The 27,748-nt window shown below is 40.1% G+C and overlaps 1 protein-coding gene across 3 annotated transcripts in view; it reads left to right on the top strand.

Moving 5' to 3' along the window:
* The window catches only part of NR5A2 (nuclear receptor subfamily 5 group A member 2), a 133,452-nt gene that overhangs the window by 75,831 nt on the left and 29,873 nt on the right, over positions 1-27,748 (top strand). For all 3 annotated transcript variants that reach the window (XM_020784676.3, XM_020784680.3, XM_072998065.2), the window contains exons 5-6: positions 6,308-6,427; positions 22,555-22,702. In XM_020784676.3, the coding sequence (XP_020640335.1) occupies positions 6,308-6,427; positions 22,555-22,702 (268 nt within the window). The remainder of the gene's footprint in view (positions 1-6,307; positions 6,428-22,554; positions 22,703-27,748) is intronic.

Genomic DNA, 27,748 nt, shown 5'->3' with positions numbered 1-27,748 from the left:
TTTTGCTGTATATTTCTGGTTCCATAAGAAGACAAGCTCTCCTGTGTTCTTTTTACATCTTTTTTAAAATGAAATTTGGCAGTCTTGGGTATATGGTTTATTTGTGGGGTAACTCCCACCAATAGCTGCATTCTGGACATCCAGAACTTCCTAAATCTCATTGAATGAGGATTTGCTGATCACTTCTCAGTGGTCTGCTGTTGTAGGCAGGGGGCTTTGGTACAGGTACTAGATCTGTCAATTTCACTTTGGTCACTTTTTTTTAAAGGCATGCACTTATTTTTGAAGATAAAAATCCCAAGAGGATTTTGTTTCAGTTGTTCTTTATAACTGTGTGGCGGGCACACTTGTAATCTTCTTTTTGTACCTGGAGATGCCCTACTGACATGATTGGTCAGCCCCAAGTTAGAGCGGCCAAACTAAAGAAGTGGTGAGCCCTTAACCTACACATCTGTTTTGCTACTTCCATGTGTCTTTGTATACAGCCACAGGAGCACAGCAGTAATTGTTTATTCTGACTTGCCCATTTCACACAGTTTGCACAGCACTGGCTTCCTAATGAGGTGATACAGTCTGTAAAGGGGAAGCAAACTGTTCATTACGCATGAACCTTAAGATATTAGGTTGTGATATTTATCCCTTACTACCACCAGTTGTCTAGCTTCCAATTTGGGCAGGGTAAACATTTTGCCATGGCTCTCTGATGGCCATTTTTGAATTAACTTTGTTGGAGTTTGTTGGGTGTTTTATATTGACTCTACCTTGTATTTTGTCTTTCATCCTATCAATATTCAGCCTCCTATTCTCCCTTCCCCATTCCTTCTAAATCTAGTCCCATCCTTCCTTTCTTTCTGTATGTGTTGCTAATTTGACTGAATCTATGTTTTAGGTTCATTTTAAGAGTAGTTCTATTAGAGAATGGCACTTTCCCTATTCCCCTTTAAACATACTAGCACAGACACAGACCTTTGTAGGTAATATTTGGTTTTGAAAGAGTGTGTGTGTGTGGGGGGGGTCAAGTTGGAACTGACTCACAGTGACCCTAATAGAGCTTTCAAGGTAAGTAAGATATTTAATGAGTGGTTTTAACAGTTTCACTTCACCAATGAGTTTCTATGGCCAAGTGAGGATTCAAACCCTGTGCTCCAAACTTGGACCCAAATTTTCATGTATCTAACTAAAACAACAAAAAGTATGATTACTTGTCATCAGAACTTTAAAAGTAGCTGGGATAAAAACCTCTGAGGCTATTTGTCTGAAATTCGGAAGGAATAATCCCCTCTGAGGGTACTACAGGGTCCCCAAATGTATGCGTGCATGCACACTCTCAGACACATGATCTATTTTAATTTCCTTATGCTAATCAGTGTGAAGTGCAAAGATTCAGATTCAAATTGGATTGGATCAGGTCTGAATGCATCTGAACTAAACCAAGTCTGACTCTGAAGCACTGAGTCCGGTCCCACACCAATCAAATGACCTGAGCTTAGTTAGGACAAATTTACATATTTGTAAACTACCAACTCTCTTAAGCAGCCTATTGTTGATCTTAAGCAGGGGCCTATTTTTTACTCTCTCTTTGCCTAAGTGGTCTAAAGAAACTAATAGTGTATTCTATCAGAAGGCAAAATGACAGGATTGGGCACTTTCAGCAAGATGTGACTGCAAACTTCTCTTCCAGAAACCGGGTGGATTTGTTAGAAATGGCATGGGAGAGAAATATCGCTGGGGCAGAATCAAGGAGAGCTTTTTTTAAATATAGGCTCAACCTTGTTCTCTGATTTAGAAATGAATTATCATGGTTAGATGCAGCATGGGGATAGAGCAAGGTTGTTCCAGTGATAACACAAGCTTCACTTTGACTTAGTAATATATCCATCTGCTATCTTCCCCTCCTCTTTCTCTCACCCAGCTAGATTGTCAAAAGGGTATGTGACTTGTAAGTAATGTCAGAGGGCACTCACTATAAATTGTCAGCTCTGCACACCATACTGGATCTTCCAAAAGAGCAATGGATAGAGCTTGGAAAAGTTACTTTCTTGTGTTATAATTCAGAAATCGCCTTTCAGCGTGGTCATTCAAGAGCTTGGCAGTGTGGAGGCCAAAAGTTGAATATTTTCCTTTAGAAGCAATATTGCACAGATTCTCGTAATTAGATTATTCGGGGGCTCTGGTGACAAAATTGAGCCAAAGCAAATATTTTTCTAAACATTCGGCCACCAACCAAAATGACAATCCTGTCTCCACACATGCTTCTGTGACAACTTACCTTTATGCAGCTGTAATGTCATGGCATTCTGCATTTCATACTCATGTAGTTGTCAGATCAACCACATATGTAGAGTGGGAATTAAGGAAATATATACAATAATATGACCTAGTAACAAGAATAGAATAAACTAGACTTTATTGGGGGTGGGGGCATGGGAAGGTGAAAGGGCTAGTTAGGGAAATGCCATTTTCAGCCCATAGACAAAAGTCAAAGAAAAGTCTTCCACATGTTGTTTCATGTTTTTTTTTTAAAGATAGCGTCCTTGCCTTTTAAATGTTCATTCTTCTGTGCATACAGACAGAAGCCAAGTGGGGTTTGTAACGGCCTCCCTCTACCTCACAAAGGGGGGTCGCTATGTCACTCTAAATCACTCTTCTTTTCCACTGCCACCAACTATTCCCTCAAATAAGTAGCTTCAGGCCAAAATATGATTCAAAATAAAAACTCAGGTTTATTGGGTACAAATAAAAGGAATGGTAAATCATTTATAATTAAATAATAATTCAATCACTATAATAAAGACACTAGCATACACAGACTCTCACAATATATCACAGATCTCCTAAATCCTATCCAAGCCCTATCAAAGCCCTATCAGTCCCTATCTAAAATCTCTCACGCACATTCACTCCCATTTATACAACAGCTCCACCTCTTATGTCCCACCCTCTGTCACACCATTGGTAGATGACTCACAGCTTTAGCAGTGACGGACAGGTGAGGTCATAGCTATATGTAACAGGGTTCACTTTGTTAGGCGATTTCGTTTTGTTTTGGTGTTTTTGTTGTTGTTGTTTTGCAGTTTACGGGCAGAGGGGCAACAGAAATTCACTCTCCATGCCTCAGTGACCAAAAATATAAGACCTACAATCTGTGATTATTAAAGTCAACAATTGTAATACTTTAATAAAAAGCAAAAGTGTGCTGCTTACATACCTGCCCATAGTGCTTAAAGTATTCTCTGGGCAGTTTACACCTTAATTATGCAGACTACAGATTGCACGCCTCCCCCCCCCCCCCAGTGAGCTGGATACTCAATTTACCAACCTTAGAAGGATGGAAGGCTGAGTCAACCCCCAAGACTGTGTCCATTGGGATTGAACTGAGGTCATCATGATCAGAGTCTTGGATACAGTGCTGAGGTTTAACCACTGCCCCACAAGGCTCTAGTACTGCTGAAGTACATTGGCAACATTTGAAAAGGGTTTTAATCCACTCATAATTGTTCTGGAGCACCTATAAATCATATAACAGGTATTAAAAAGTAATTATGGCAAATGATATTTTTTCCCACTTGCTCTTCAACATTATTGAAAAGTGAGCAGAGTTTTGAATTTTGTTGTGAATCTTTTCCACTGAAATCTTTAAAAGTCGCTTTAAATCAAATTGAGCCACTGAGGCATCTAGTCCAGTCCACTGACCAGGAATGACTCTTAACAGTTTCCCCATAGGATTCTTTCTGAGCCTTGGCAGGAGATCCCAGGGGCTGAACTTGAGACTGCCTGCAGGCAAGTCAGATGTTCTTCCACTGAGCTGTGATTGTGTCCCTGCTGAAGTACAGCCAAATGTCACTGTGATCCCAAATTCTAATCTTTAAATCATTTCACTGTTACGGTGATATTGACATCAGGAAAAATATGCTTAAGGTTACTACGTGATCCATCTGTATAGCCCACAAAAAGCTTGTGCCAGCATGAGTTTGTAAGGTGTTATTAGCTATTATATAGATTTGAAAATACCAAGGTTTTTACTCCTTATTCTTAATAAATGTCTTGATTGCAGTTGTTCCACTGAAAAACTGTATTTCTCTTTTTTTGCTTTCAATTGAATTTCATGCATTTCTATAATTCTTTCACTCATTTCTTCACTTTCTTTAATCTATTTTTATTACTGGTCATGAAATAATCAACAATGTTATTCTACTGTGTGCACAAAAAAGAACGTAATATGTAGATTAGGTATTTTGATTGCCTGCTTTTAATTCTCATTAAGTTTGTTCCAAATATGGTCAGTTTCAAATTTTCATGTGAGGTGTCATCAAAAGAGTTTGTTAAAAGTTATCACAAAACATACATTGTAATTGCTCTGTTTGGTCATTAGAAAAATATTCTGTTGCGCTATATTTTGATGAAACAAAGCCTGCTTGTTCCCTTGTGTCTGTTCATTTTCTTAAACCAACACTATGTTGACACAGATAGTTTATATTTAGTATGTATAGAAGAGATATTTGTTCAGCATCTGGAAATTGCAGATTTCCCTGAGGGAGTTCATCATGTTTTCTCCCCTTTGACATTTTTATACCTGGCAAAGGTATTCAGAAGGATTTTTGACTTCTGACGTACAAATCACTAGTTAGCACTGATGCCACCAGGACCGTTCCTATTGCTTTGTGCTGTTTGTATAAGGTGCCCATTTATGGATGTCTTCTGCTGCTGCTTTGTAACAAGCAATTTATCATCTGACTGTTTTATGCTGCTTTGTTTTTCTAATTGAAAAAAAGGCAGCATAAAGTTATCTATCTATCTATCTATCTATCTATCTATCTATCTATCTATCTATCTATCTATCTATCTATCTATCTATCTATCTATCTATCTATCTATCTATCTATCTGTCTGTCTGTCTGTCTGTCTGTCTGTCCGTCCGTCCGTCCGTCCGTCCGTCCGTCCGTCCGTCCGTCCGTCCGTCCGTCCGTCCGTCCGTCCGTCCGTCCGTCCGTCCGTCCGTCCGTCCATCTCTATTGAATGCTTTCATACTCTGCTTTTAGCCTGAGTAGTTTACAAAATATGTGATATAGGACAATCCTCGTGCTCAGGATTAAAATTCAAAATTTAGAACATGAGATACAAAGAATAAGGGGCGTGGAGAGAAGAGGGGGAAAGGCCTTGAGTGGACATGAAATAAATAGGTATCCAACTGTGCTTCTCTAAGCAAGTAAAGCTAGAGCTTGAATATCTGCTGTGAAACTTAGCAGTACGGGATTCTTCACAGGCCGAAAGAGTGGCATCTACTATGGCAGCTCAAACAGCCTTTACTACCTCTCCAGTTTTTACTAGCTGGAAGATGTTTATTCCTCCAAACCATTACGTCCCATATTGGTCATTTGAGTACTACCAAAGTGAGTATATCTGTTGATGCAAATTTTAATGATAGTGTCAAGAGCACTGCCCTTTGCTGTTGTAAGGGTCTCTTAGTCTTGTCTTTGTGTTACCTTTGTTTGCTAGCCTCTGAGGTTGGCCTTTGGAGAGGACTCAGCAGATAGGTGCTCTCTTTTTATTTTTGCTACTTGCCTTCACTGCTTTTCTGGGAGAGGCAGGGTATTTAATTCCACTCCACCCTAAAATAAGCACATCACTATCAGTGCTTCTAGTATTTGAATGTCAGTGCCATTGCTCATGTAGTCAAAATCAGCACCAGTCACATGAAAGAGGGAGATACTGGGAGGCTTGGAGGTGCATGAGAAGACTAAGAAACTTTAAGAGAGGAATCCCAAACAATGACGACTGAACAGGCTCAGTGATAAAAGTGTGCTAACAGACTGTAGAGGTCAGTTGGGGGAGTAAAATGAAGTCAGAAGACATGAAAGAATGGAAGAAGGCATGCCTGCTTGACTGGAATGGTTAACAGAAGCACTTTACATTTGCAGGAGTACTGGGCAACACGTTATTATGGGTACACCAATAAGAAGAAGAACAATAACGGACCAAGATAATTTATCCCTTAACCACAATAAAAAACAAAAGACTGTACATGGTGCTCATGTAGAGCATCATGGGGACCATTTGTCTACTGCATCATTTAAAGCCTAACAAGGACCTTAGGACCCATTTCTAGCTGTGTCAATAATTACATGGCAAACACATACATTATGCCTTCATCCATGTGGTTTTAGGCAGTACATGCAATGGCAGAGAAGGGACTGATAGAAAAGCAATCCACTGCGTGCTTTTATCACACTTGAAGAATACCTAAGAATTCTGTTGTTAGAAAGTTCAAAAGATGGTGGTGATGATGGTGATTTCCTTTTGCCTACAGGTTGATGACCAAATGAAACTCCTTCAAAACTGCTGGAGCGAGCTCTTAATACTAGATCATATTTATCGGCAAGTGGTACATGGAAAGGAAGGCTCCATCCTTCTAGTGACCGGGCAACAAGTGAGTTGGCATATTAAAAATAGTGTTGTTGTTGTTTTGCATTAACTTTCTTCATAAACAGTATAATGTGGCTGCTCTCATCCAATAATGATAATCATTACATTTAAAAACAATGGAGGGTGCCTCTACTAGATATGCTAGAGTGGGGCACCCTCCCATCCCAGTCCACAAGCCACCCCCTACATAAATGCAAATATGAACTTTGTAATTTTTTTAATCCCCCATGTAAGATATAGTAGACTAAAAGCATAACGTCTATCGTATTACATCAATCCAACTGAAAAAAAAATGTATATGCAATAAACTGATATTTTCTCTATTCCTTCTTCCTTCCTACACACACACACCAGATAAATTATAAATCAGCCAAAGCTATAAATAAGGCATAGTGGAATTCAAAGCAGTCAGTGGACAGAATCCTGTTAGCTATGCCTGCTAGCATAACAAAAATGGCATAACATTTGGAAGGAAATAGCCTGAAATTATGAAGGTAGCCTAGATGGTTGTTGTGGGTTTTTCGGGCTCTTTGGCCGTGTTCTGAAGGTTGTTCTTCCTAACGTTTCGCCAGTCTCTGTGGCCGGCATCTTCAGAGGACAGCACTTCAGAGGACAGCCTAGACATTATATGTTATGTATCCAGTTTGCATTATGTGAGCAAGTAAGATTTGGGCCAGTATGTATTCAATGGACCATCCCAGAAAGACAACAATAGCACTCAAAACAATGAAGACCAATAATGGAGGAACCAACATTGCTAATCAAGAATGGGCTTCAGTCCACAAACTTTGGCCAAACAAAACCTGATAGAGTGTGACTAGACGGCAAGGGGAATGCCAAATCATTTCTGTTCTGTTCAGAATCAGATCTGTTCATATTAACTGGTTAACAAAGGGAGACAGGAGGAAAATCTTGTTTGGACATCTATTGTAGTCCTGCAGGAGGCACAATTACAAGTAAAGTAACTAATAAGCTGTAAGCAAGGGTTTCCTCCTCTCCTTTCCTCTTCTAAAGGACCAAGCTATTTTTAAAAAGAAAAGTCTTGCCAATAGAGAGGGGCCTTGCTTGCTCTTCCTCTGTGTGTGTGTGTGTGTGTGTGTGTGTGTGTGTGTGTGTGTGTGCGCACGCGCACGCGCACGCGTGTGCATGTGCCAGTGCTTTGGCACCATGGATACAACTTTGTTGTTTTTCCTGCAACAAACCGACCATAACTACTACCCTCTAAAAATGTAAAAGCATTGTTTGAGTTTATAAATCTGTGCTATCATTGAGGCTACGGATGGTTATATTTTAGTCAAGGCTTTGCCTAATCAATATATAAGCATAGGATTTTGGACTGAGTATAGGATTCAGCATCCCTGGATTAATGTCCGTAAACCTTAAGACATTGAAGACAGGTTTGAAAGCATAAGGATAAATATCTGAGCAAATCTCAAAAAGCTTGAAGCAAAATTTCCAGTTGTCAGGGCACTTTTTGTTCTCCCCTGTAGCTATCAAAAAGCAGTACCTTACAGTACCTTGTGTCCAAGGTATACAACTTATGTAAGTACTGGAGTTCCTGTATTAGCATAGTAGCCATGTTTATTTACATTACATCAGAGAAGATGCTATATGACCATCCCATTCTAGAACATGTTGTATTTCCTCTGGCCCTACACTCTTGCAGCTAAAGTGCTATACTGGGCCTGAGAAATAGAAATTTAATTCTTTGGCCTGATTTAAATGCTCGGAGCACTGGTCATAGAAAAGTTACTCATCTGGACTACAACGTTTTGGGAACTACAGCCCTAAAAAGTTACTTTTGTCTAAACATGTGAGCAAAATGAGGAAACAGAATTGGTGCCATTTGGTGGGTAGCAAATGATGGGATGTGGATCTGCAGCACCCAGTATAACTGTGTGGAATGAGTTGTCCTACTGAGATTCAGCTGCCAGTGTAGCTGGATTCAGTAAGCAGAGCAAGAGCCACTGCTCTTGTGTCTGCACCTTAAGCAGCCACATACCTTCAGCCAACACTGAAAGTAAGAACACAGAAAGAGTATAGTTTTAAAATAGAATTGTGCATAGCCCAGATGTTCTGGACCACAGCTCCCATCAGCTCTAGCTAGCATAGCAAAGGGTGAGGTATGCTGGAAGATGTCACCCAACAAGATCTATAGGACCACACTTTGCCCCTTCCCACACTTTAAAAGTCACAACATTTTCTTAAAAGCTACCTAGAGCACAATCCCCACAGTCCTGCACAAGGTTCACTAAAATCTGTTTCATGCTTTTTTTAAAACACTGTCACCAAATGTACTATCTTGAGTCATGCGCCAGGGTGTTGTGCCGCTGATGGTCCGTTTGACGAGTTGATGCAAGAGAACTTCCCACTGCCTCGTAGCCATGTTTCATTTGTAAATTTCCAAGAACTAGGCAAAGTAAACGAGAGCGACAAGGCAAATTAAATCAAAGCTGTATTCTTTGAAACTGCCTTTCAGCTCTAACGGAAAAGAATGTCTGGTGTCATGGGAAAGCAGAGCACATTTGGTGCATTTTATTTCTGATTCAAAGTGAAACCAAATGATGGTCCACTGCATTTAAGTAGCTGAAACCTAAACTGCCCCAGTTTATAGACATACTGAGGAAACAGTTGCTTGTTTGGACTGCGATCTCCATGATTCAGTTGCTAGCCCAAACTTGCACAGAGAGCCTTACCCATAATTCAAACCATGTAGGTCCTTCCTTTGTGGTCTTCTTGTATGGATTGTTGTATGCGCCGGCAGGAAGAAATACATTACATGCTAAGGCAGGTTAGCAGAGCCGCATTAACCCACAGGAAAGCACCAGTCAAAGTTAAACAGTTTTGAAGCCCCATTGATTTCAGGAAGAACTGCAGTGCATTATGTGCCTTGGAAATGCATCAAACCTGGGACCCTTCTTTCCCGCTCAGAAGCTAAGAGCTATTCCATGTGGCTCTGTGCCAGCTAATTTCTGAACTCGCAAGCCACCTCAAAAGCTTTTGAACAAACAAGCATGGGTCGCAAAGACAAAATAGAGCATTTTATCACGTTTCAACAGTAACAAGAGCACTGACTACAAATCATTGGAAGATAGTGTTTTTTGTAGGGTAGAGATAGTTTCAGATCAAATCAAAGGTCTGAGTCCAATAACATTTTTGAATTTGCCTTGTAAGGCTATTTCCAAATCCAACCTGACAGCATTTGTTGTTGAGACCTTGGAAGCCTGCAGACTTCATTTTCATTTTAGCCCATCACATATGTTCTTCTTTGACCTTACAATTTAATAAATACACTAGGAAAATGGGATGGGGAAAGAAAAGGAAATCAGCAAATCTACTGTTAACCACATTTTTCCAACATTCACAGTTTTTTCTTTCTATTTTCATTTCATTTAACTGTAGTTTAATTTAATGATTGTATTGATAAGTTGGCTAAGCAATGCAGTTATCTTTAGTCTTGAATAGATAAGTTCAGTCTCAATTGTAGAAAAGGCAGCTATTAATCAGCAAAACTTAATATCAATTTAGAACCCCAATACTATTATCTAAAGCCAAACATCTTTCTCTAGCTTAAGGTAGATCCCAATGAAAGCTAGTTAATTAATAATGCACTAATTAGTAATTACTTATAGTTTCAAAATTCCTCAAATCTTAGAACTATAACTAATTACTAAATTACTAAAGTCCAGTTACAGCTGCAATTTAAAAAAATCACTATTTTCATCTTGTTCATCATAACTGAAACTATTGCTTTAGTCACTTCTTTATAAGATCAGAATAATACAGACTGCTTGGGTATGGAACAAAGCACTCTGAGGTAATAATACCTACTCACCCTGCGAGTATTAAAATAGCAGTGCAATTTAATTCAGATATGTTGCCAGCTATAATGTGCTTGGAATGGGCAGAAGCCACTTGTGCCAGCACACCTGCCCTTCTATGTGCACAACTGGGCTTGTGCTGGTTGATTCCAGAGGCCTACCACAGCACAATTGCTGTGCGAGCTAAGAGCAGAGGAGCCAAGACAGCAGCCAAGGGGGTGGGGTGAGAGACACGCTGGGTTATGGCAAGTCCAAACCCCTACCAGCCCAGACACACAGCTGCTGTGCCAGCCTCAAGTGAGACCCAGGTAAGGGCAGTTCTAAATGATTTCCAGCAGCCTTTCATTGGAAAGGGTTTGGGCTCATCACAGATTCCCTTGGACTAATATCAGTTCAGCTGCCCCCCCCCCAGACATCTTGACTACTAAGGACTGCAGTTTAAAGCAGTTGTAGTCACACTGCAAAGATGCATATCTCTGTCCACAACATGATACTTATTTAGGCATGTTTCACGTGCATCTTTGAGATTTACATTCCCACCTAAAGCTACCAGCTGTCATGAGCAACTGCTTACCCGTAACTACAATGGGACAGTTGCTAGTTACACTGGTGGTATGGTTAGCAGCAGGAGACAAGGCATGGTTTGATTACTTAAGTTAATGCTCATTATTTTTTGTTATTCGCTTACTGAAAGTACTTACAAATCCTGGTCAGTTAGATTTGTTGCCTGATCTTGATGGGGTCACACCCCTCCTGCAGGATCAGGCCCGTAACCTTGGTGTCCTCTTGGACCCAGTCCCCTCAATGGAGAAACAGATCTTGGCCTTGGCCAAATCTCCATTTTTTCATCTGACGTAGATTGCACATTTCCACCCCCTTCTCAACAGGAAGTCTCTAGTAATACCAATTCATGCGTTGATAATCTTAAGGATTGATTATTGCAATTCAATCTACATGGGGCTGCCCTTAAAGGTGGTTCAGAAGCTGCAGCTAGTGCAAAACAAGGCAGTGAGGTTGGTCGTTGATATATCTAAAACTGACTATATTTCACTCGTCCTGGCCCGCCTGCACTGGCTGCCATTATGTTTCCAGGCCAAATTCAAGGTACTGATGTTAACTTACAAAGCTCTTTATGGTTTAGGACCTTGCTACCTGTCAGAGTGCCTCAGCCTCAAGCCATCTCCCTGTCCCACCTGCACCTCCCAGTGCTCGATGCTGTGGGTGGCCACTCTGAGAGAGGCCCAGAAGTTGTCAACCAGAGGCCGGGTCTTCTTGGTACTGGCTGCCCCACTCTGAAACTCCTTCCCTGTGGGATTGCAATTGCCCTCCGTAAGCAAGTGAAAACCTGGCTTGTTACCCAGGCCTTTACAAACCTCACCTCTTTGTAATATTAATTTTGTATTGAGTTTATGCTGGTCCATGGTTTGCCAAACAGTTTTTTGTTATATATGCTCAATTTGTTATTGTTGTTGTATATTTTTGTTATTTCCTGGAAGCTGCCCACGGTAGTGGCTTGTCCACTAAATGGGTGGGGTACAAGTTTAAAGATACCGTAGATAGATAGATAGATAGATAGATAGATAGATAGATAGATAGATAGATAGATAGATAGATAGATAGATAGATAGAGAGAGAGAGAGAGAGAGAGAGAGAGAGAGAGAGAGAGAGCTTTCCCCATCACAGTTTCCATAACCATGCATAGTGAAATATATTTTAAAATATATATTTAAAATATATTTTTAAAATATATTTTTAAAATTCTTTTTTTTTGAAAGACAGCTTTTGTATATAACTATAACATAAACATAAAATACACAAACCAAAATGCAATTTAACTGTGCTCCCCACCACCATAGATGGGACCTCTTGCTGTAATCTTCATCTATATTCTTCTTCTATTCTCCTCTTCTCCAGAACTGCATTAATTCTTGATTTGGAGCTTTCCCTTTTCCTCTTGTTAACACATATCCCAAAAATCTGCCCCATATTTCATAAAAATTATTCTTTTTCAACTTTCCTTTCTTAACCTTTAAATTACAAGTTACTGTAGTTTATCATTCATAGCTATATTCCATATTTCTTTATGCCATTCATCAATTTGAAATTCAGATTTTGATTTCCATTGCCTAGCTATTATCAGTCTAGCCACTGTTAATAAATTGGTTATCAATTTTTTAGTCATCTTATCATATTCCACATTCTCAAATATTGATAACAAAGCAATCTCGGAATTAAATTCTATATCTTTTTCACATATGTCGTTTAATTCTTTAAAAATTTGTTTCCAAAATCTTTCTACTTTTTCGCATTTCCACCACATATGAAAGTATGTACCAATTTCTTTCTCACATTTCCAGCAGACATTTGGAATTAATTTTATTTAATTTTATTGGTGTTAAATAGCATTTTAGACCCATCTCACTGACATGAATCTTAAAGCCCTTATTTTCCATATCTTCCTCCATTCTTCCTCATTTATTCTTTTTCTAATGTCTTGTTCCCACACTGTCTTCAATCCTTCTTTCTCACTTTTTTTCTTCCTCTAAATCAAGAAGATATATTTTTAAAATTCTTTAGAAATTGATTTTTTTCTAAATAAAGCCCAGTTGAGAACTAGCTTTTAAATCCAAAGGTAAAAAAAATAATACCATTTTGACACAGTGCCTTTCATCCATTTAAGAGGTTAAATGTGGGATTAACTCTCAGGGTCAACCTTATCATTGGACAACAGATTATGGATGTCATGAAAAGAGCATCCATTTGTTACGTTTTAAAATGTACTGGAGTTGCGTTTTTATTTGCTAAGAATAGGGAGACATTTTTGTGGAATTTTCTGCTTGGTGTGCCAAAATAAGAGACAGTGCAGCCCAAGTTTAAAGGTAAGCTGGGTGTAGTGCATTTGGAATGGGCCAGAAACCTCTTGTGCCAGCATAACCTCCCTTGTACTAGGTCAGGGGTTTTAAACTCAATTTACCTGGGGGCCGCTAGAGACAGAGTCTGGGTGAGGCTGGGCTGCATCAGATTTTCCGCCAAGTGGAGCAAGAGCCCGAGGAAGCCGGAGTTTCCTTAGCCATCAGACAGGTGGGCTGGCTGGCAGGCTGCAGTTCTGGATGGAGGGTGCAAGAGGTGCTGTCTTGGGAGAGAGCCGGCGAGTGAGGCAAGGCTTTTTTTTTACTCTTGACAACAGAGGATGTGTGGGCACTTTGGGGAGGCAGGCAAGGTGAGGGCCACAAACTATCATCTGGGGGGCCACAAATGGCCCCCGGGCCGCATGTTTGAGACCCCTGTACTAGGTTATCCCAGATTTTCCAGCACCACTGGACCTGCCAGTACAGCTGCCACACTGGGGTGAGATTAATAGGCTGAACAACAACAATAACAAAACTAGAGAAGGGAAAGAGGAGAAGTTGAGTTACACCAGATCTAAACCCCTCTCAGTCCTGACTCACATCTATTGTGCCAGCACACAGTTAGGACAGAGTCAAGATAGTTGTAAGTAATTTCCAGCACTCATAGCCTGGGAGTGATTTGGATTCTCTGTAGTCAGCCAGCTCAGCTAGTTAGGATTGCACCCTTAGCTGTCTTTGAGTTCTCTGCACCCTGACCTGAGTGGGTATAAGGGAGCACCATATGGCACTCTGCCCCAGGCAGCGAAATGTCTAGGCCAGGCTCAGGTGGGAGGAACCATGTGTCTACCCAGCTAGAAATGTGTATGCACAAAGGTGTGTGATGTCTGCTAACTTGTTCAATGCCTTGGCTAGTTGAGACCGTTTACACTAGTAGAGTGTAATTGTATATATAGAAGAAGCAACAAGATCAGGAAATTGCAACTCAATTCTGCCTCGCCCCCTTCTTTGTGATGCATCAGTGGTCCACAAATATATACAACTTTTTATAGCCCTTTGAAGAGTTATCAATGTTACTCTCTGCATATTAGAACTAATTAGCAAGCTCCGTAACATCTTCCTGGGGGAAAAGTCTGTTGGCAACTTAATTCATTATCTTCTATCATTGGCATATCATTTTAAAATGACAGGTATCACATACTGTACAAGTCATCACAATTTTAATTAATTTAAAGAAAACTGATTTCACTATTTCTCATGCCTTCAGCTAGGGTGGACTTCTCTCTCTGAACATATGAAAATGTGCTGTTTTTTCCCTTTCCCCAAAAATATTCACTGCAAACCCATTTATATAATATTTAAAGAAATGTCTTTGTAAATAAATTGAAAGTTGCCATCATTTAAATAATGTGCATCAAGTACTCAAGGTGCATGATGCAACATGGTATTAGTGGAGCACTAAATTAATTTATTGACAATAGGATGGCTTTAACAAAAGTGCCTGCTGCTAAAAAGGAGCACTTATCCTAAGGATCCGGTGTTAATTCCCCTATTTTCTCTTACCGGCACCTGCAATCAGGCAGGGTTGGTGCGCAACACTATCTGAAATTACAGGACCAAATCCCCATCAAAGCCCTGAGACATCACTTTAAGCTAGTGTTGACCTATTTTTAAAAAAATATGCAATGTTCAATAAAGAGATTCACACAATTAAAAGAAAGAAAGAAATATACACAAAGACTAAGTTCTAATTAAGGACAAGGGTCATTAACTTTAATCACTCAAAGATCAGAAAGAAAACGTCAAATCCTTCCTTACATTTCTTCATAGCTGCTAATAAAGGAAAACTAATGTTTGAACAACATGTTGGCATTATTTTTCCCTACCTGAGGACAAACTATCATCCATTCCCATGACTGCTAAGACATCTCATATGACATTCCTCAACAGCTGGAATTCAACAGGGGTTTATAGAGATTTACAATTGTGATGTTGCTAGCTATTATTAAAAGAGTCATAGCCTTGTTGTGATCATGCATCCAGACCATCACAGTAGACGGCAGGACAATCGTAAGGGAAGCTGGTGGAGCATACTTTGTCATTTCCAGAACGATGACATAAGAAACCCACTCCCAATATTTTATAACAGCTGGGAATAACCATTGCAGTGTTGGAAGCCTGTTTGTAGCAGGTGGCATTTTCTGCAAGTTTCCCAGGTTTCTTCTGCAACTTGGATCAACATCTGTTTCCTGTATGAATTTATCCCCACTTCCCTCAGTTATGGCAGCCTAGAATTCAGGACTAGCATTTTTTTCCCTTAGGCAGGACAACGACAGATGCCCCTACAATGCTTGGTACCTAAGGCTGGGCAAGTTTATTTGGACACATCAGACTATTGTTCAAGCAACTTTCCCCCTGTCTACAGTAAATATGTACAATAATAGTACAATAAATGACTAACAATATGCTACCCTTTCTTGACACCAAAGAACAGCTGCTGACACCAACTGCCTCATTTTGCCAAATGGTAGGGCCAGTCCTTCAAGACTATTGATTTGCAGCTGGAGTGGACAAAATATTGTGCATTGATGGTTTTAAAAGGAATTGGAATAATCTGCAGGGCACTTTGCTTATGATTGCAAGTTATTCCAGCTTTCATTGATCAACTGTACTTGCATCAGTTCCAAGTCACATACAGGCTGGAATCCAGTAGTAAGCTGCAACTAGAGCAGATTCCATTGAATCAGTGGGGATTTTGTGAGTCAGCTCCTCCATAAATAACATTGATTCAATGGGTCTACTCTAGTTGTGACTTACAACTGGATTTCAGCTACTGTTGTTGTTGGAATGGGGAGCAAGCCAGTTCACTAGCCTTGGCTGCTAACACACATAAATGTGAAGTAGAAATCTGGAACAGCAGCAAACTATTCATTAGTAGAACTATGGCTTGGATTTAATCACCCTCACCTTCTCTTCCAACTACTAACTGATGCTACTGCCATTTTCTAATTATAGGTGCGTATACCGGTATATTGGCATGAATCAGAGCCCAGTGGTTGGTAATTGCTCTTGAGTCTTACAGTGAAAAATTATATGTGAACTAGATGGAAGCTTTAACCAGCAAGAAACAAAGTTAACTAATTCTGCACATTTACAGGTTGCAATAGTAGTTTAAGAGGTACAATCCATTGCCGGAATCATCTTAGCCATGCCTACGTGGGTTTAAGGGCTAAAGAAAGCAATAGGTTGCTGGTGAATTGTGGCTCATATAATAGAGCTAATGCTGACAACCATGAAAATTTTGACCCACTTGTTATAGTATCCAATCTAGCCCTGTGGGCTACTACTCATTTTTCTGACACTTCACAGAACCCTGGAAGATCTATTGAGCTCAAGATAGAAACTGGGCAAAGTGAACGGATGAATGCAAATCATCATTCACAGCAATAATCTCATCCCCTTTCAGTTCTAATATCTGTCTCCAGTGTGAGAAGCTTCACTTTACGCAGCATCAGAAGGGAGTCCCTAGAACAAGGGTGGGTACCTTTTAGCACCTCCAGATGTTGTTGAACTGCAAAACCCACCAGCCTAAACTACCATAGCCACTGGTGAGGGGATAGCAGGAATCCCAAGTTGCCCATCCCTGCTCTAAAAGTCAATCCCGTTTCTGTAACTTTCAGCCCACAGAAAATCTTGGTCACTTTACTCTTGAAAGTCAAGCATATCTTGTTATTACAAGCATGCACAGTATCTCATAATAAATACATTAAACAACTCTGAACTGCTACAACAGGTTTTTTATCTTTGTAAGACGAGTTGCTTTTCTCATCTGTGGAAGATAAACATTACTTTTCTCATCAAAAGACACCGGCAAGGATGTTGTGTTCAAAGCAACAAAGAATCTTGGTCAAGCATATTCTAGCATTTTAATGTTTTTTATGTTGTTGTTGGGGTTTTTTAATTATTATTGTTATTATTATTGAGATAGATGTTAGCCCATAAGACTGTTTTTCCCCAGGAGACAATTCATAGACTAAGAAGGGAAGATAATACTCACTTTAATAAGAACACCCTCACCCCCCACCTACTCCTCTTGAAGAAATATTAACTAGAGCCTTTTCATGCACAGTTGAGTTTATATAAACTGATTGACACCTTTGGGGGTCGTCTTCCCACTGACTCATAATTTTGCTCACTCGTGAAAAAGGTTTCCTCAGTGCCGCGTATTCTCTAGTTAAAGCCAAAAATTCAACTCATCATATTTACACAATCAAGAAAAAAAAATCTATTCTGCCTTGTTTTTAATTGCAAATCTGACTCCAGGGACCAATTCTCCTGCTTAGGAGGCATCCCTGTGCCTTCTACTAGGGAGCCGAGCGCAGTCAATTATGGTAATGAAATGTCAATAAATATAAAAATTTAATACAGTCGGCTCTGGGTGAGTGGCAGATGAAGACTTGCCTCCTAGACAAATTTGCTGGTTCTGCAAATATTAAAAGCATCTGAAAGAGGAGATGGTTGCCCAAGAGCCTTCCAGTAGCAAAGGGTGGGAGAATCTATCTTTTGGGGTTTCCCATTATATTATCATCGCAGTCATGCAAGCAAACTGATATTCATGAGATTCATCTAAACATCTTAACTTATTATTATGAAGCAAAGATCATCTTTTCTCTCACTCTGAAACTGCAATTGGTTACCTCTCTGAAGGATTCACCCCACCAACAACTTTTTCAACAAATCGCAGGGGGGTGGGGCGGAATTCATCTGTGAATGAGATGTCTTTGCATCAGTCAAACTGTTTCATAACAATAACCTAGTTAAGAGTTCTTATCTTGGTGTGGGATTGTACAGTGGTAATTTTCATAGTCTACTTGTGATACAGATAGAATTTTATGTGCTTTATATATATTGGAACAGGACCAGCACATGGTCTGAGCAGGGAGGGGGTGCTACACCCTAAAATGGTAAGTAGGGCAGCACGCACACACCAGTCAGACTACAAGACTCAAACTACAGTATGTTACAGATACCATATTATGAGAAACTGAAATCACATTAGTGTCCCAGAGATGCCATTCGGGCACACCTTCATGTATGAGCAACAATATGTGTTTTCTTTCTGATGACTGAGCAAGCAGCAGAGTGAGCTACTTTGCAAACTACAGGCATTGCAAAAAGTCCCTTCTGCCCCCATCTGAGGTCTTTTAGCAGGGGAAGAATTCATTCTTCTAGCAATGTGTTACCTGTAAAGTGCACTTTGACATTACAATAGTTAGTGAAGACAACCAGAGGGCAGAGGAGGTGTCCCAAGTATGTAGGCATCATTCTTAAAGCTGGGTTTGCCACTGTCAGCCCAAAACTCAATTTCTTACGTTTTCTAATTTGTAAAACTGGGACCATACTTCCTTGTCATAGTTACCAGCTCAGGAGAGTTATTACACTGGATTCAGCTTAGTTCTAATTAATTAGTTAATTAAATGAATGAATGATTTATAACCTGCCTTTCTGCTCAATAAAGAGAGCTAAAATATTAAAATTAAGAATAAGACATAATTACCAAAAGACAACGTAAGTACCAATCAGTTTAAAACATAAATGAAACCACGATGTCATACCTTACCTGGCCATGTCCTCTTCAGAGGATGAAGCTGAGGATAAACTGTCTCAGCAAGGTGAATCCAAAGCCAGGGGAGATCTTGAGGCCTCCTGCTAGCAGCCATCTCCCAGAAGCACTAGAGCCCTTCCAGTAAACTATGACAGCTTGATGAATGTACAATCTCCAAAACTAGAGGGCACGAGGAGCTCTGTGTGTTAGAACAGAGGAAACAGTGAAAGCAGCAAGGGTGTTCTCAAGAGGATTGATCTGCAATAAATAACTAAATAGAGACTGTTGAAGGAAGGAAGGATCCTAGGCCATGGTGAATAGATGCCACCAGGCCAGTGAAAATCAGGCTGCTGTCAGCAACGTTTGTAATCATGCTCTGCTGTAGCTCTCCTTACATTGTGTCCTGAACTCTTGCCTGTTGGTTTGGTCTATTCTGGACTCCTGTTCACTCCCTCTTGACCCTTTGAGACTAGTATGTCCATAATATATGGCTTGACTACTGGCTCTCATCTCTGGCTCATGCTCCTTGTAGCTCAGCCTTGACTATACATACAGTGTTTGACCTAGACTGGCTGTTGACTCCCTCTTGCTGCTGTTTATGGGACACTTGTTGCCTTACAACATAACACATAGCATGAGAATAGAACCTGCAATCAAACAAACCATCTTTATCTACCAAGAGTTTTTCTTTCCAAATGTCTGTATAAACAAAAAAAATGTCCTTTGCTTCCCAATGTAAGGAAAACAGCAAGAGAACTGCCCTGGTCTCTCTCAACAGGCAGTTCCAGAGTCAGGAAATGGCTGCCAAACAGAAGGCCTTCTCAGTTTGGAAAGGGATAAGCATTAGCATTTGGTGCTGCCATGAACATGGTTGAGGCTCCATACTTTCTAGCACTGAATGTCTTCCTGGAGAGATCGCAAACTTATCAACTATAGTTACTGAAAATGAATCCATATACTTTGACAATTTGTCCCTTGCAGCCTGAAATGGAGTTCTAGAAATGTGTAGAATACCTCAAAATCACATCCAGGGGGTCACACATTTCGCTTGGATGCATAGTCATTTTAAAAATGTATATTCAAAAGCGAGTACTGTGACTTTATTCCTTATTTATTTATTACATTTCCCATCAGACTGGAGCATCACCCCCAATGTCTGTGTCTTCCATTCAGGGACAAAGGTGGTCAGTGAGTGCCCCAGGCAAACCTGGGGTTGTTCCTATGTAATGTCTGAAATCACAGTAAGGGGCTATGTACCAAGAAGTGTCTCATTCCGATTTTACCAGGTCAGAGGTGGGCAAGGCCAGGTATCACTATACTGTAGCTCCCAGGAACCTTCACCTCTAGCTAGGGTTGAAGTACAACAACATCTGGAGGACCATGAGTTGCGTATCTCTACTGTAGAAAATCTTGGCCACAGCACATTGGAACCAGACTAAAGCTGCAATTCTGTACACATTCTTCTGAGTACAAGCCAATGTACATCTAAATTCTGAGTAAACATGCATAGGATTTCTTTCTTAATTAATTAATTGTAAAACAATGGCTCTTAGACCATGACAAATCTGCCCTGTTGATTTCAGTGAGACTTTAATTCAGCCGGGACGGGATCTATTATAATTATGCTTTTGTAACCAATCCAGGTTCCCCCCATCTGCAATAGAAGGATAATAAAAACTTTGCAGCTTACATATGTGTTGTGAGACAGCTAAACGTTATACACTATAGAGAGTGCTATGCGATACAGTCCAGCAGATGTTTAACTCAGAAATAACTATCACTGCGTCCAGTAATAAATATATTTAGATGCAGCCTTGACCACTCAAGAAGTTGTTATGGGCTGTCAAGTCAATTTCAATTTATGGCAGCCCTAGTAATGTTTTTGAGGTATGTTAAATATTCAAGGGAAAAGGGACGTGGTGACGCTGTGGGCTAAACTGCAGAAGCCTGTGCTGCAGGGTCAGAAGACCAAGCAGTCGTAAGATCGAATCCACGCGACGGAGTGAGCGCCCGTCACTTGTCCCAGCTCCCGCCAACCTAGCGGTTCGAAAGCATGCAAATGCAAGTAGATAAACAGGGACCACTTCGGTGGGAAGGTAACAGCGTTCCGTGTCTAAGTTGCACTGGCCATGTGACCACGGAAGATTGTCTTCGGACAAACGCTGGCTCTATGGCTTGGAAACGGGGATGAGCACCGCCCCCTAGAGTCGAACACGACTGGACAAAAATTGTCAAGGGGAACCTTTTAAATATTCAAGGAGTGGTACTATACCACTGCCACCCAGAAGCATGTTTTCATGGCTGCATGCAGATTTGAACCCAGTCCTCATCTGACACTCTGTCCACTACATCACCCTGCCTCTCTGTGTTCAGGATTACATATATTTAGAGCTCAGCCTTGACTGCTCAAGACATGGTGTATTTTTCGTGTCAAGATGTAGCCTGAAAGACAGCTACTGGAAAAGATATCATTAATATGTTTAATGATAGAAATAATTATAGGATTATAACTATTGGAGGGATTAGATTATTAGCTCTAAATTGAGTGATACAGTATAAGTGAAGGGGAACCTTCATTCTTCCAGATGTTACTGGACTACAACTCCCACCATTCCCTGCCATTGTGGTTGATGAGAGTTGGACTCCTGCAACTTCTGGACAGCTGCATGCCCCGTTACAAGACATACTAGATCAAGCCTAGAAACATTTGTAAATTTTGGAAGGGGTTTGTTTGCATGCTTGCTTATTTAAACATTTATGCTGCATCTTGTTATTTAAACAAGTAAGACCTGCCACAAAATGTTGCAGTATGTTATGCTTCTGTCAATTGTTCCAGTTCTGCCCTCTTTCACAACACTCCTCTCTGTTTCACACCCCAGACACTTAGTAAACCTTCCATGGCCATTGAAGATACTCTGTCCCCTCCTCTGGGCTGGGATGTCATTCCTGGGGGGAGGGTGCTACCCAACAATGTGTTCATGTTTCTACAAACTCCTGAATTCAACTGGGTGGAAGTGGAGCCATTTTGGATCCATAAGCAATGGCAATCATGCCTGCCCAGTGGAAATATTAGAGGATATTGAGAATGCTTCACAGTGGCATAACAAGCCGACAAGACAGGATGGCACAGTAAACTGGCAGAATAAAAACAGCATATTAAAAAGTATAGCTATTTGGCATCTGGAGATGTTCAGGAAGGATGTTGTTTTTGTATGTGTATGCATATGGGGGAAAAGTCACATTTATCTCCCCACTGTGTGTTGTGGGTTGATGACATACACTAGCATAACTATTTTGATGTCACAGCAGCCCTGTCAGCTAAGTGAGAATGATTGCATTTAATCAGTGGCAATGATAAATTTTGAAGTGCAAATGTTTATTGTTACAGTCTCCATAGACATCTTCTCTGGAAAATCCAAAAATTCAGGCAGGTTTGTGGATCCATTTCTGTAAGCCAGCTCTACCAATTTTTGTATCCACCCAGGACAGGTCTTGTAAAGTTAGTGTGTCTTAATTGTCTACTCAGGAACAAGCCTGAGTTGGCAGCAGACAATGTCCTTATTTTGTTAATCAAAAGTTCCTGGGTCTTCAACCTTGGAAAGCCTTGCCTCATTGCAACATTTTTTTTCTTTCTAAAACAGAGTGTTGGCAGGAATTGATTGGGGTTGAAACTGTTGGGTATGGGCAGATGAAAAGAAATGAAATTCCACCTAGCCCCACCCCTGAGGCTGTAGCCTCTATAAAAATGGGCTTCCTTCCAAACCAGGTCTCAGCCCTAAAAGTGCTAAATTAGTCTATTAAACCAAAGGTAATGTTCCTGGTTAGGGTGACCCAATGGAAATCTGGTATTGTTTTACAGGTGGATTACTCAGTAATAGCGTCTCAAGCCGGAGCCACCCTCAACAATCTCATGAGCCATGCGCAGGAGCTGGTAGCGAAACTCCGATCTCTGCAGTTTGATCTACGAGAGTTTGTGTGTCTCAAATTCTTGGTGCTGTTCAGTTTAGGTAAGTACTCTTGGTCATTCAGAAGACAATGGTGTCTTGGTGTCTTATTTCCCACCCCCTGGGATGGGATTGGGGGACTTGGGTCATCCAGTCTTTTGTAAAACTCTGGAAGGTCTGGAGGCCAAATGTTCATCTGAGGTTCTCCTTCCTTATGACTGCACTTCATGTGACTTAGGAAGCTGCTGTTTAAGAAGCTACTTAGTCCATCTAGTCCACTGTTGTCACCTCTAAAGCATGATTCTTCTCTAGCCCAATCTGGAGATCCTTGGTATTCTTTGGTGATCTCCCATCTGAATATTAACCAAGCTTTGCTTCCGAAATCAGACATGATTGGATGTGTTCAGGGTTGTATTTTCTCATATGTGTACTCCTTATTAGTGGCCTATCCATGTGCAAGAACAGAGAAAATAGCCTCTATTGCCTTCCTTTCAAGAACCCTTAAAAGTGCCTTTTATCAATCCTGTATAGTGTAGGATTCATATCTTAGCTCAGCTGTACTTTGCTTGTGTCTATGAACTTGCCAGCTCAGTGAGTAGGTGTGACACTTTGATTCCACACTGTGCCTCTTGCAAGTAGAGCCAGTCTATGTAGCCTTGGGAAAGCTGCACAGCTCCCCGTAGAGCACCACCAGATTGACTGGAAAACCACTTCTGTGTACTCTACACCTGGGAAACCTTGGGAAGGATCAGAATTGACTTGATGACACATAATTATTATGTACCTAACAGAATGAGGTAGGAATAGATTGGAAGACTGCATGGGTAGAAAAATGAGATGTATCACTTCAGACTATACGAGTAGAACCATATGTTTAGTGTTACTACACATTTTATTTTTTAAAACACTGATTGCAAATGGAAACCTAGCACACAAAGATAGAGAGAGAGAGATCAGTGATATAAGCCGCCTTGGGTCTTTTGGGGTGAAAGACAGCATTTATTTATTTATTTATTTATTTATTTATTTATTTATTTATTTATTTATTTATTTATTTATTTATATGCTGTCTTTCACCCCAAAAGACCCAAAGTGGCTTATATCACTAAAATATACATATACATATACACATCTATAAAATATATAAAATTCCTGGAAACTGTTCCCTATTGGAAGTACTGTATATGTATATCTGAGCCAGTGTAGTGGATAGAGTGTTAGGAAACCTGGGTTCAGTTCTTTGCTCAGCCAGCAAAATTCAGTGGCTGTGGAGCTAGTGTTTGAGAGTTTAATTCCCCATCATGTGCCCCAGGAGATGACCCAACCTCTAGAGCCTTGGACAGGCTGCACAGTCCAAGGGTTCCCCCAGAAGAAGGGAAAAGTGGATCATTCCTGAGTTCTTTATGCCCTCAGAAGGGTCACCATAATTCAGAACTGACAAGCGCATAGCTAATTACTATTATACACAGTAATTTGACTAGGATACCAGCCATAGACCTTTTAATAGAAAGAATCTGTACTCGCCAGGCATAAGGTCTGTTAAAAAAAAAACACCTCTAATTTATAAAACTGAGGCTTTCTTTTCCCAGATGTTAACAATTGGGGAAAGAAAATCTGCTCTTACAGGAATTCACCTTTTCTTACCAATTAACTGGGTGGACAAGCGAGACATCTCTTACCTTAACTTTTGCATGTAAGACATTTTCACATACATTCGGCAATGCCACTGAAACATCTTAAGAAGCCGTGTAGCCTACTCTGTGATGAAATATTTAAAATGCCCCTTCACACTTCAGTAGGATTTTAAATTAGCTGAGTATCTCGATTACATTTGAAAAACGCTCACGTTTACTTTAAACAGTTTTTATGTTTGATCACTTTTAAGTACTTTGCTCTCATTTATGAAGTCTAATGCTCCCTGCTCTGATATTTTAAGCTCTCTAGCAAGGAGATGAGGCTTTGTTTGAAATGAAGACCAGAATGCAAGTCTCAGCATTTCAAAGCTTCACCTCTTCACTATGTTTGTCTCAGAAATATTTATCCCACCGTTCTACCCACAAGAATCCATATAACAAGGAAAGACAAAACAATATATAAACTGGAAGCAATAATTAACATATAACAAAGTTACAAATACTATAATAACATAGACAACATTCCCTCCTTCCTCCAAAAATATAGAACAGCCAATTGCTCAATTAGTTTAAAGGCTCCCTGTACCAATATAATTTTATATGGTTGCCTGGATACTGATCATGAGATAGTTGTATGAACTTCTTCTGAATGGGCATTCCCCAGGTCCAAAAAGGCACTGCCCGGTGCAGTAGATGAACCAGTTCTTTAGCAGATGCAGATGGGAGAGGGGAATCTTTAACATATTCTAGTGAAGACTATTTATGACATTAAAAATAAAAGGCAAAGTAGAGTTGTTACTCCCAAGTAGATCTATTGAATCAACAGTATATATGTGTTCATTTAACAAATACAATTGTCTGTGGGTCAATTAGATTTAGCCCAGTAACGGCTATTTCAGATGGGGCCCAGAGGCCAATGTTGTTTCAAAATGGAAACTGTATGTTCTTTATAATAACATGGTAGGCACATTCTGAACCACTTGAGGGGTCTATGAAGAATGATGTTCTATGCTGGAGCTTTGCTTTCCAGAAACATCTTTGTGCATTTGAATGAATGGACTCCACCAATGTGTTTGTTCTTTAATGGGTCTTGATCTCTTCTCCCTTCCTTGAAATGAATTGAATCATTTATTGTAACCTATGCATATGTATGTGAAGCTCTGAGTCAGGTTGATTGGGTGAAATGTTGAAAAGATTTGGTCCAATTATGTTGGTAAATGTAATATCATAATATTCTGCGCATTGATCCCCATGTGTAAGAGTGACCTCAGAAAAGCTTGAGTTCAAAACTGATATTGGTCTTAGGTCCAAATTTCATTAAAACTTGAGTTAGTAACAGCTCACTTTTTTAAAAAAAAAGTCCTTTCTTCTATTTTGGACTTCATCACTGTCTATGCTGCCAGATATTGTAGCTTGGAATTTTTAAAAAGATACCAATCGGGTTTTGACATTGTGTTACTTCCTTCTCTGGACTAAAAAGAAACAAACTCAATGTGTGAAGAAGATTCCTACATACTGCAAAGCATAGCTTAAAATTATTATTATTTTTAATACTGTTGCAATACTTGCTATAAAAGAATCCAGTTTTTAACTGCAGGGATTCTGGAACTTGTCCAAAAATAAAGTTTTCAAAGCTGTGTTGAAAATACCATATTTTTCTGTGTATAAAACAATACTTTTTCCTTAATTAGACAAAAAAATTGAGGGTCGTTTTATACATGGAAAGCAGCCGCTTTCCCTGCCTTTTGCAAAGCCAGGGGGCTTAGCAAAAAGGACGGGAAGGCTCCCTTCGGGTAAAGCAGCCATGAAAGGGCTGCACGATCACAGCCCTTTGATCCTGAAGCCCTTTCATGGCTGCTTCAGGATCAAAGGGCTGCGATTTTGCAGCCCTTTCACAGCTGCATTACCCACTTCCCTGCACTATCGCAACCCTTTGATCTTGAAGCAGCCATGAAAGGGCTTCAGGATCAAAGGGCTACGATCGTGCAGCCCTTTCACAGCTGCATTACCCACTTCCTAAACCCTGCAGGAGTTAGGAAGTGGATAAAGCAGCCATGAAAAGGCTTCAGGATCAAAGGGCTGTGATCGTGCAGCCTTTACCTGAAGGGAGCCTTCCCTTCCTTTTTGCTAAACCCCGTGGCTTCGCAAAAGGCAAGGAAAAGCGGTGATCAAAGGAAGCCCTTTGATCCCTGCTTTCCCCTTCCTTTTGCTAAACTCCATGGCTTAGCAAAAGGAAGGGAAAAGCAGGGATCAAATTTTCTAACTTGAGGTTAGAAAAGGGGCGTTCGTCTTATACATTGGGGGTCATCTTATAAACGGAAAAATATGGTATATGTTTATCTTGGAAAATGCAACTAAATTCTGCTATCCTTAATGCAAGGATGATCAGTTCTGAAATGCCAAGCAGTAACAAAATAAAAATAAAGGGATAGCCAGTTTGTCACATTACCTTCATTATCATTATTAGATTTAGTTTTAAAAAATCTTATTATAGGTTGAAAACCTGTTGAACAGTTATGCAAAAAGCCTAATATCTATGTGTGCATTGGTGCAAGTTAAGAAATCTCCATGGACATCACGTGACTTGGCAGGCAACAGATAATGCTTATAGAGATTTCTTAATTTGTTGCAATTCAGTCTAAAATGTAGGCTTTTTGTGTAACTGCACAGAAGGTTTCATATCAGATGCTCTTACTTCACGTAGTAATGCCTGTTGTAAAATGAATTGCTTCTAAAATGTAGAAATGGTTATTTGAATCACCAGGTTAAAACTCCAAAGCAAATCATAGTTTCTCAGCAGCCAAGTTCAAATGGAAACAATTGGATTTATTCACAAGAATTACAATTCACAGAACACAGGAATGTTAATAATGCTGTTGCTCCCCAGGAACCTTCTAAGTTCACCAACAATGTGCCTTTTAACTCTAACTGTTATTGCTACTGATAGAAATTTCACTATAGTGAGTGATATTGCTGGGTTTTTACCTGAAACCAGACATGTATAATAGGACTGGGCAGATCTGCCAGGACAGCAGAAGAACAATGAAGTGACTGATGAATTCTAGCAAATAGATTGCCAAACAGCCGAGTGTGCGTCAAATGTGCTCCTCTGCTCCCATCTCCTGTTGTTACATATATGAAACTTTGCATAAGGAGACAAACTAGCATATCAGCCAACCGCCGTGAAGGCAAAACATTAAAATACATGAAATTAAAGTCCAGGTGGTACTTAGCCTGAGATGTTAGAAGAAACGGGTTAATAGTTATAATTGCCTAAGCTCAGTATCTGTATCAATATGTGTTCACTACCAGTGAATGCTTTTCTACTACCTTTCCTAACTCTACATTTTACTCCACACAGATTACTTAGGTAGGTGGCCAGTTGGAAAGGAGGTTCATACGAGATTTCTAAAGAAAAATGTCAGCGGGTCAATGTGCAAAAGCAACATGTTTTGGGAATAAAATACCCCAAAGT

Source organism: Pogona vitticeps, chromosome 4 (genome assembly GCF_051106095.1).
Source record: "Pogona vitticeps strain Pit_001003342236 chromosome 4, PviZW2.1, whole genome shotgun sequence".
Classification (NCBI taxonomy): domain Eukaryota; kingdom Metazoa; phylum Chordata; class Lepidosauria; order Squamata; family Agamidae; genus Pogona; species Pogona vitticeps.
The sequence above is the reverse complement of the archived record's forward strand: the minus strand, read 5'-3'. Positions and strand labels throughout refer to the sequence as shown.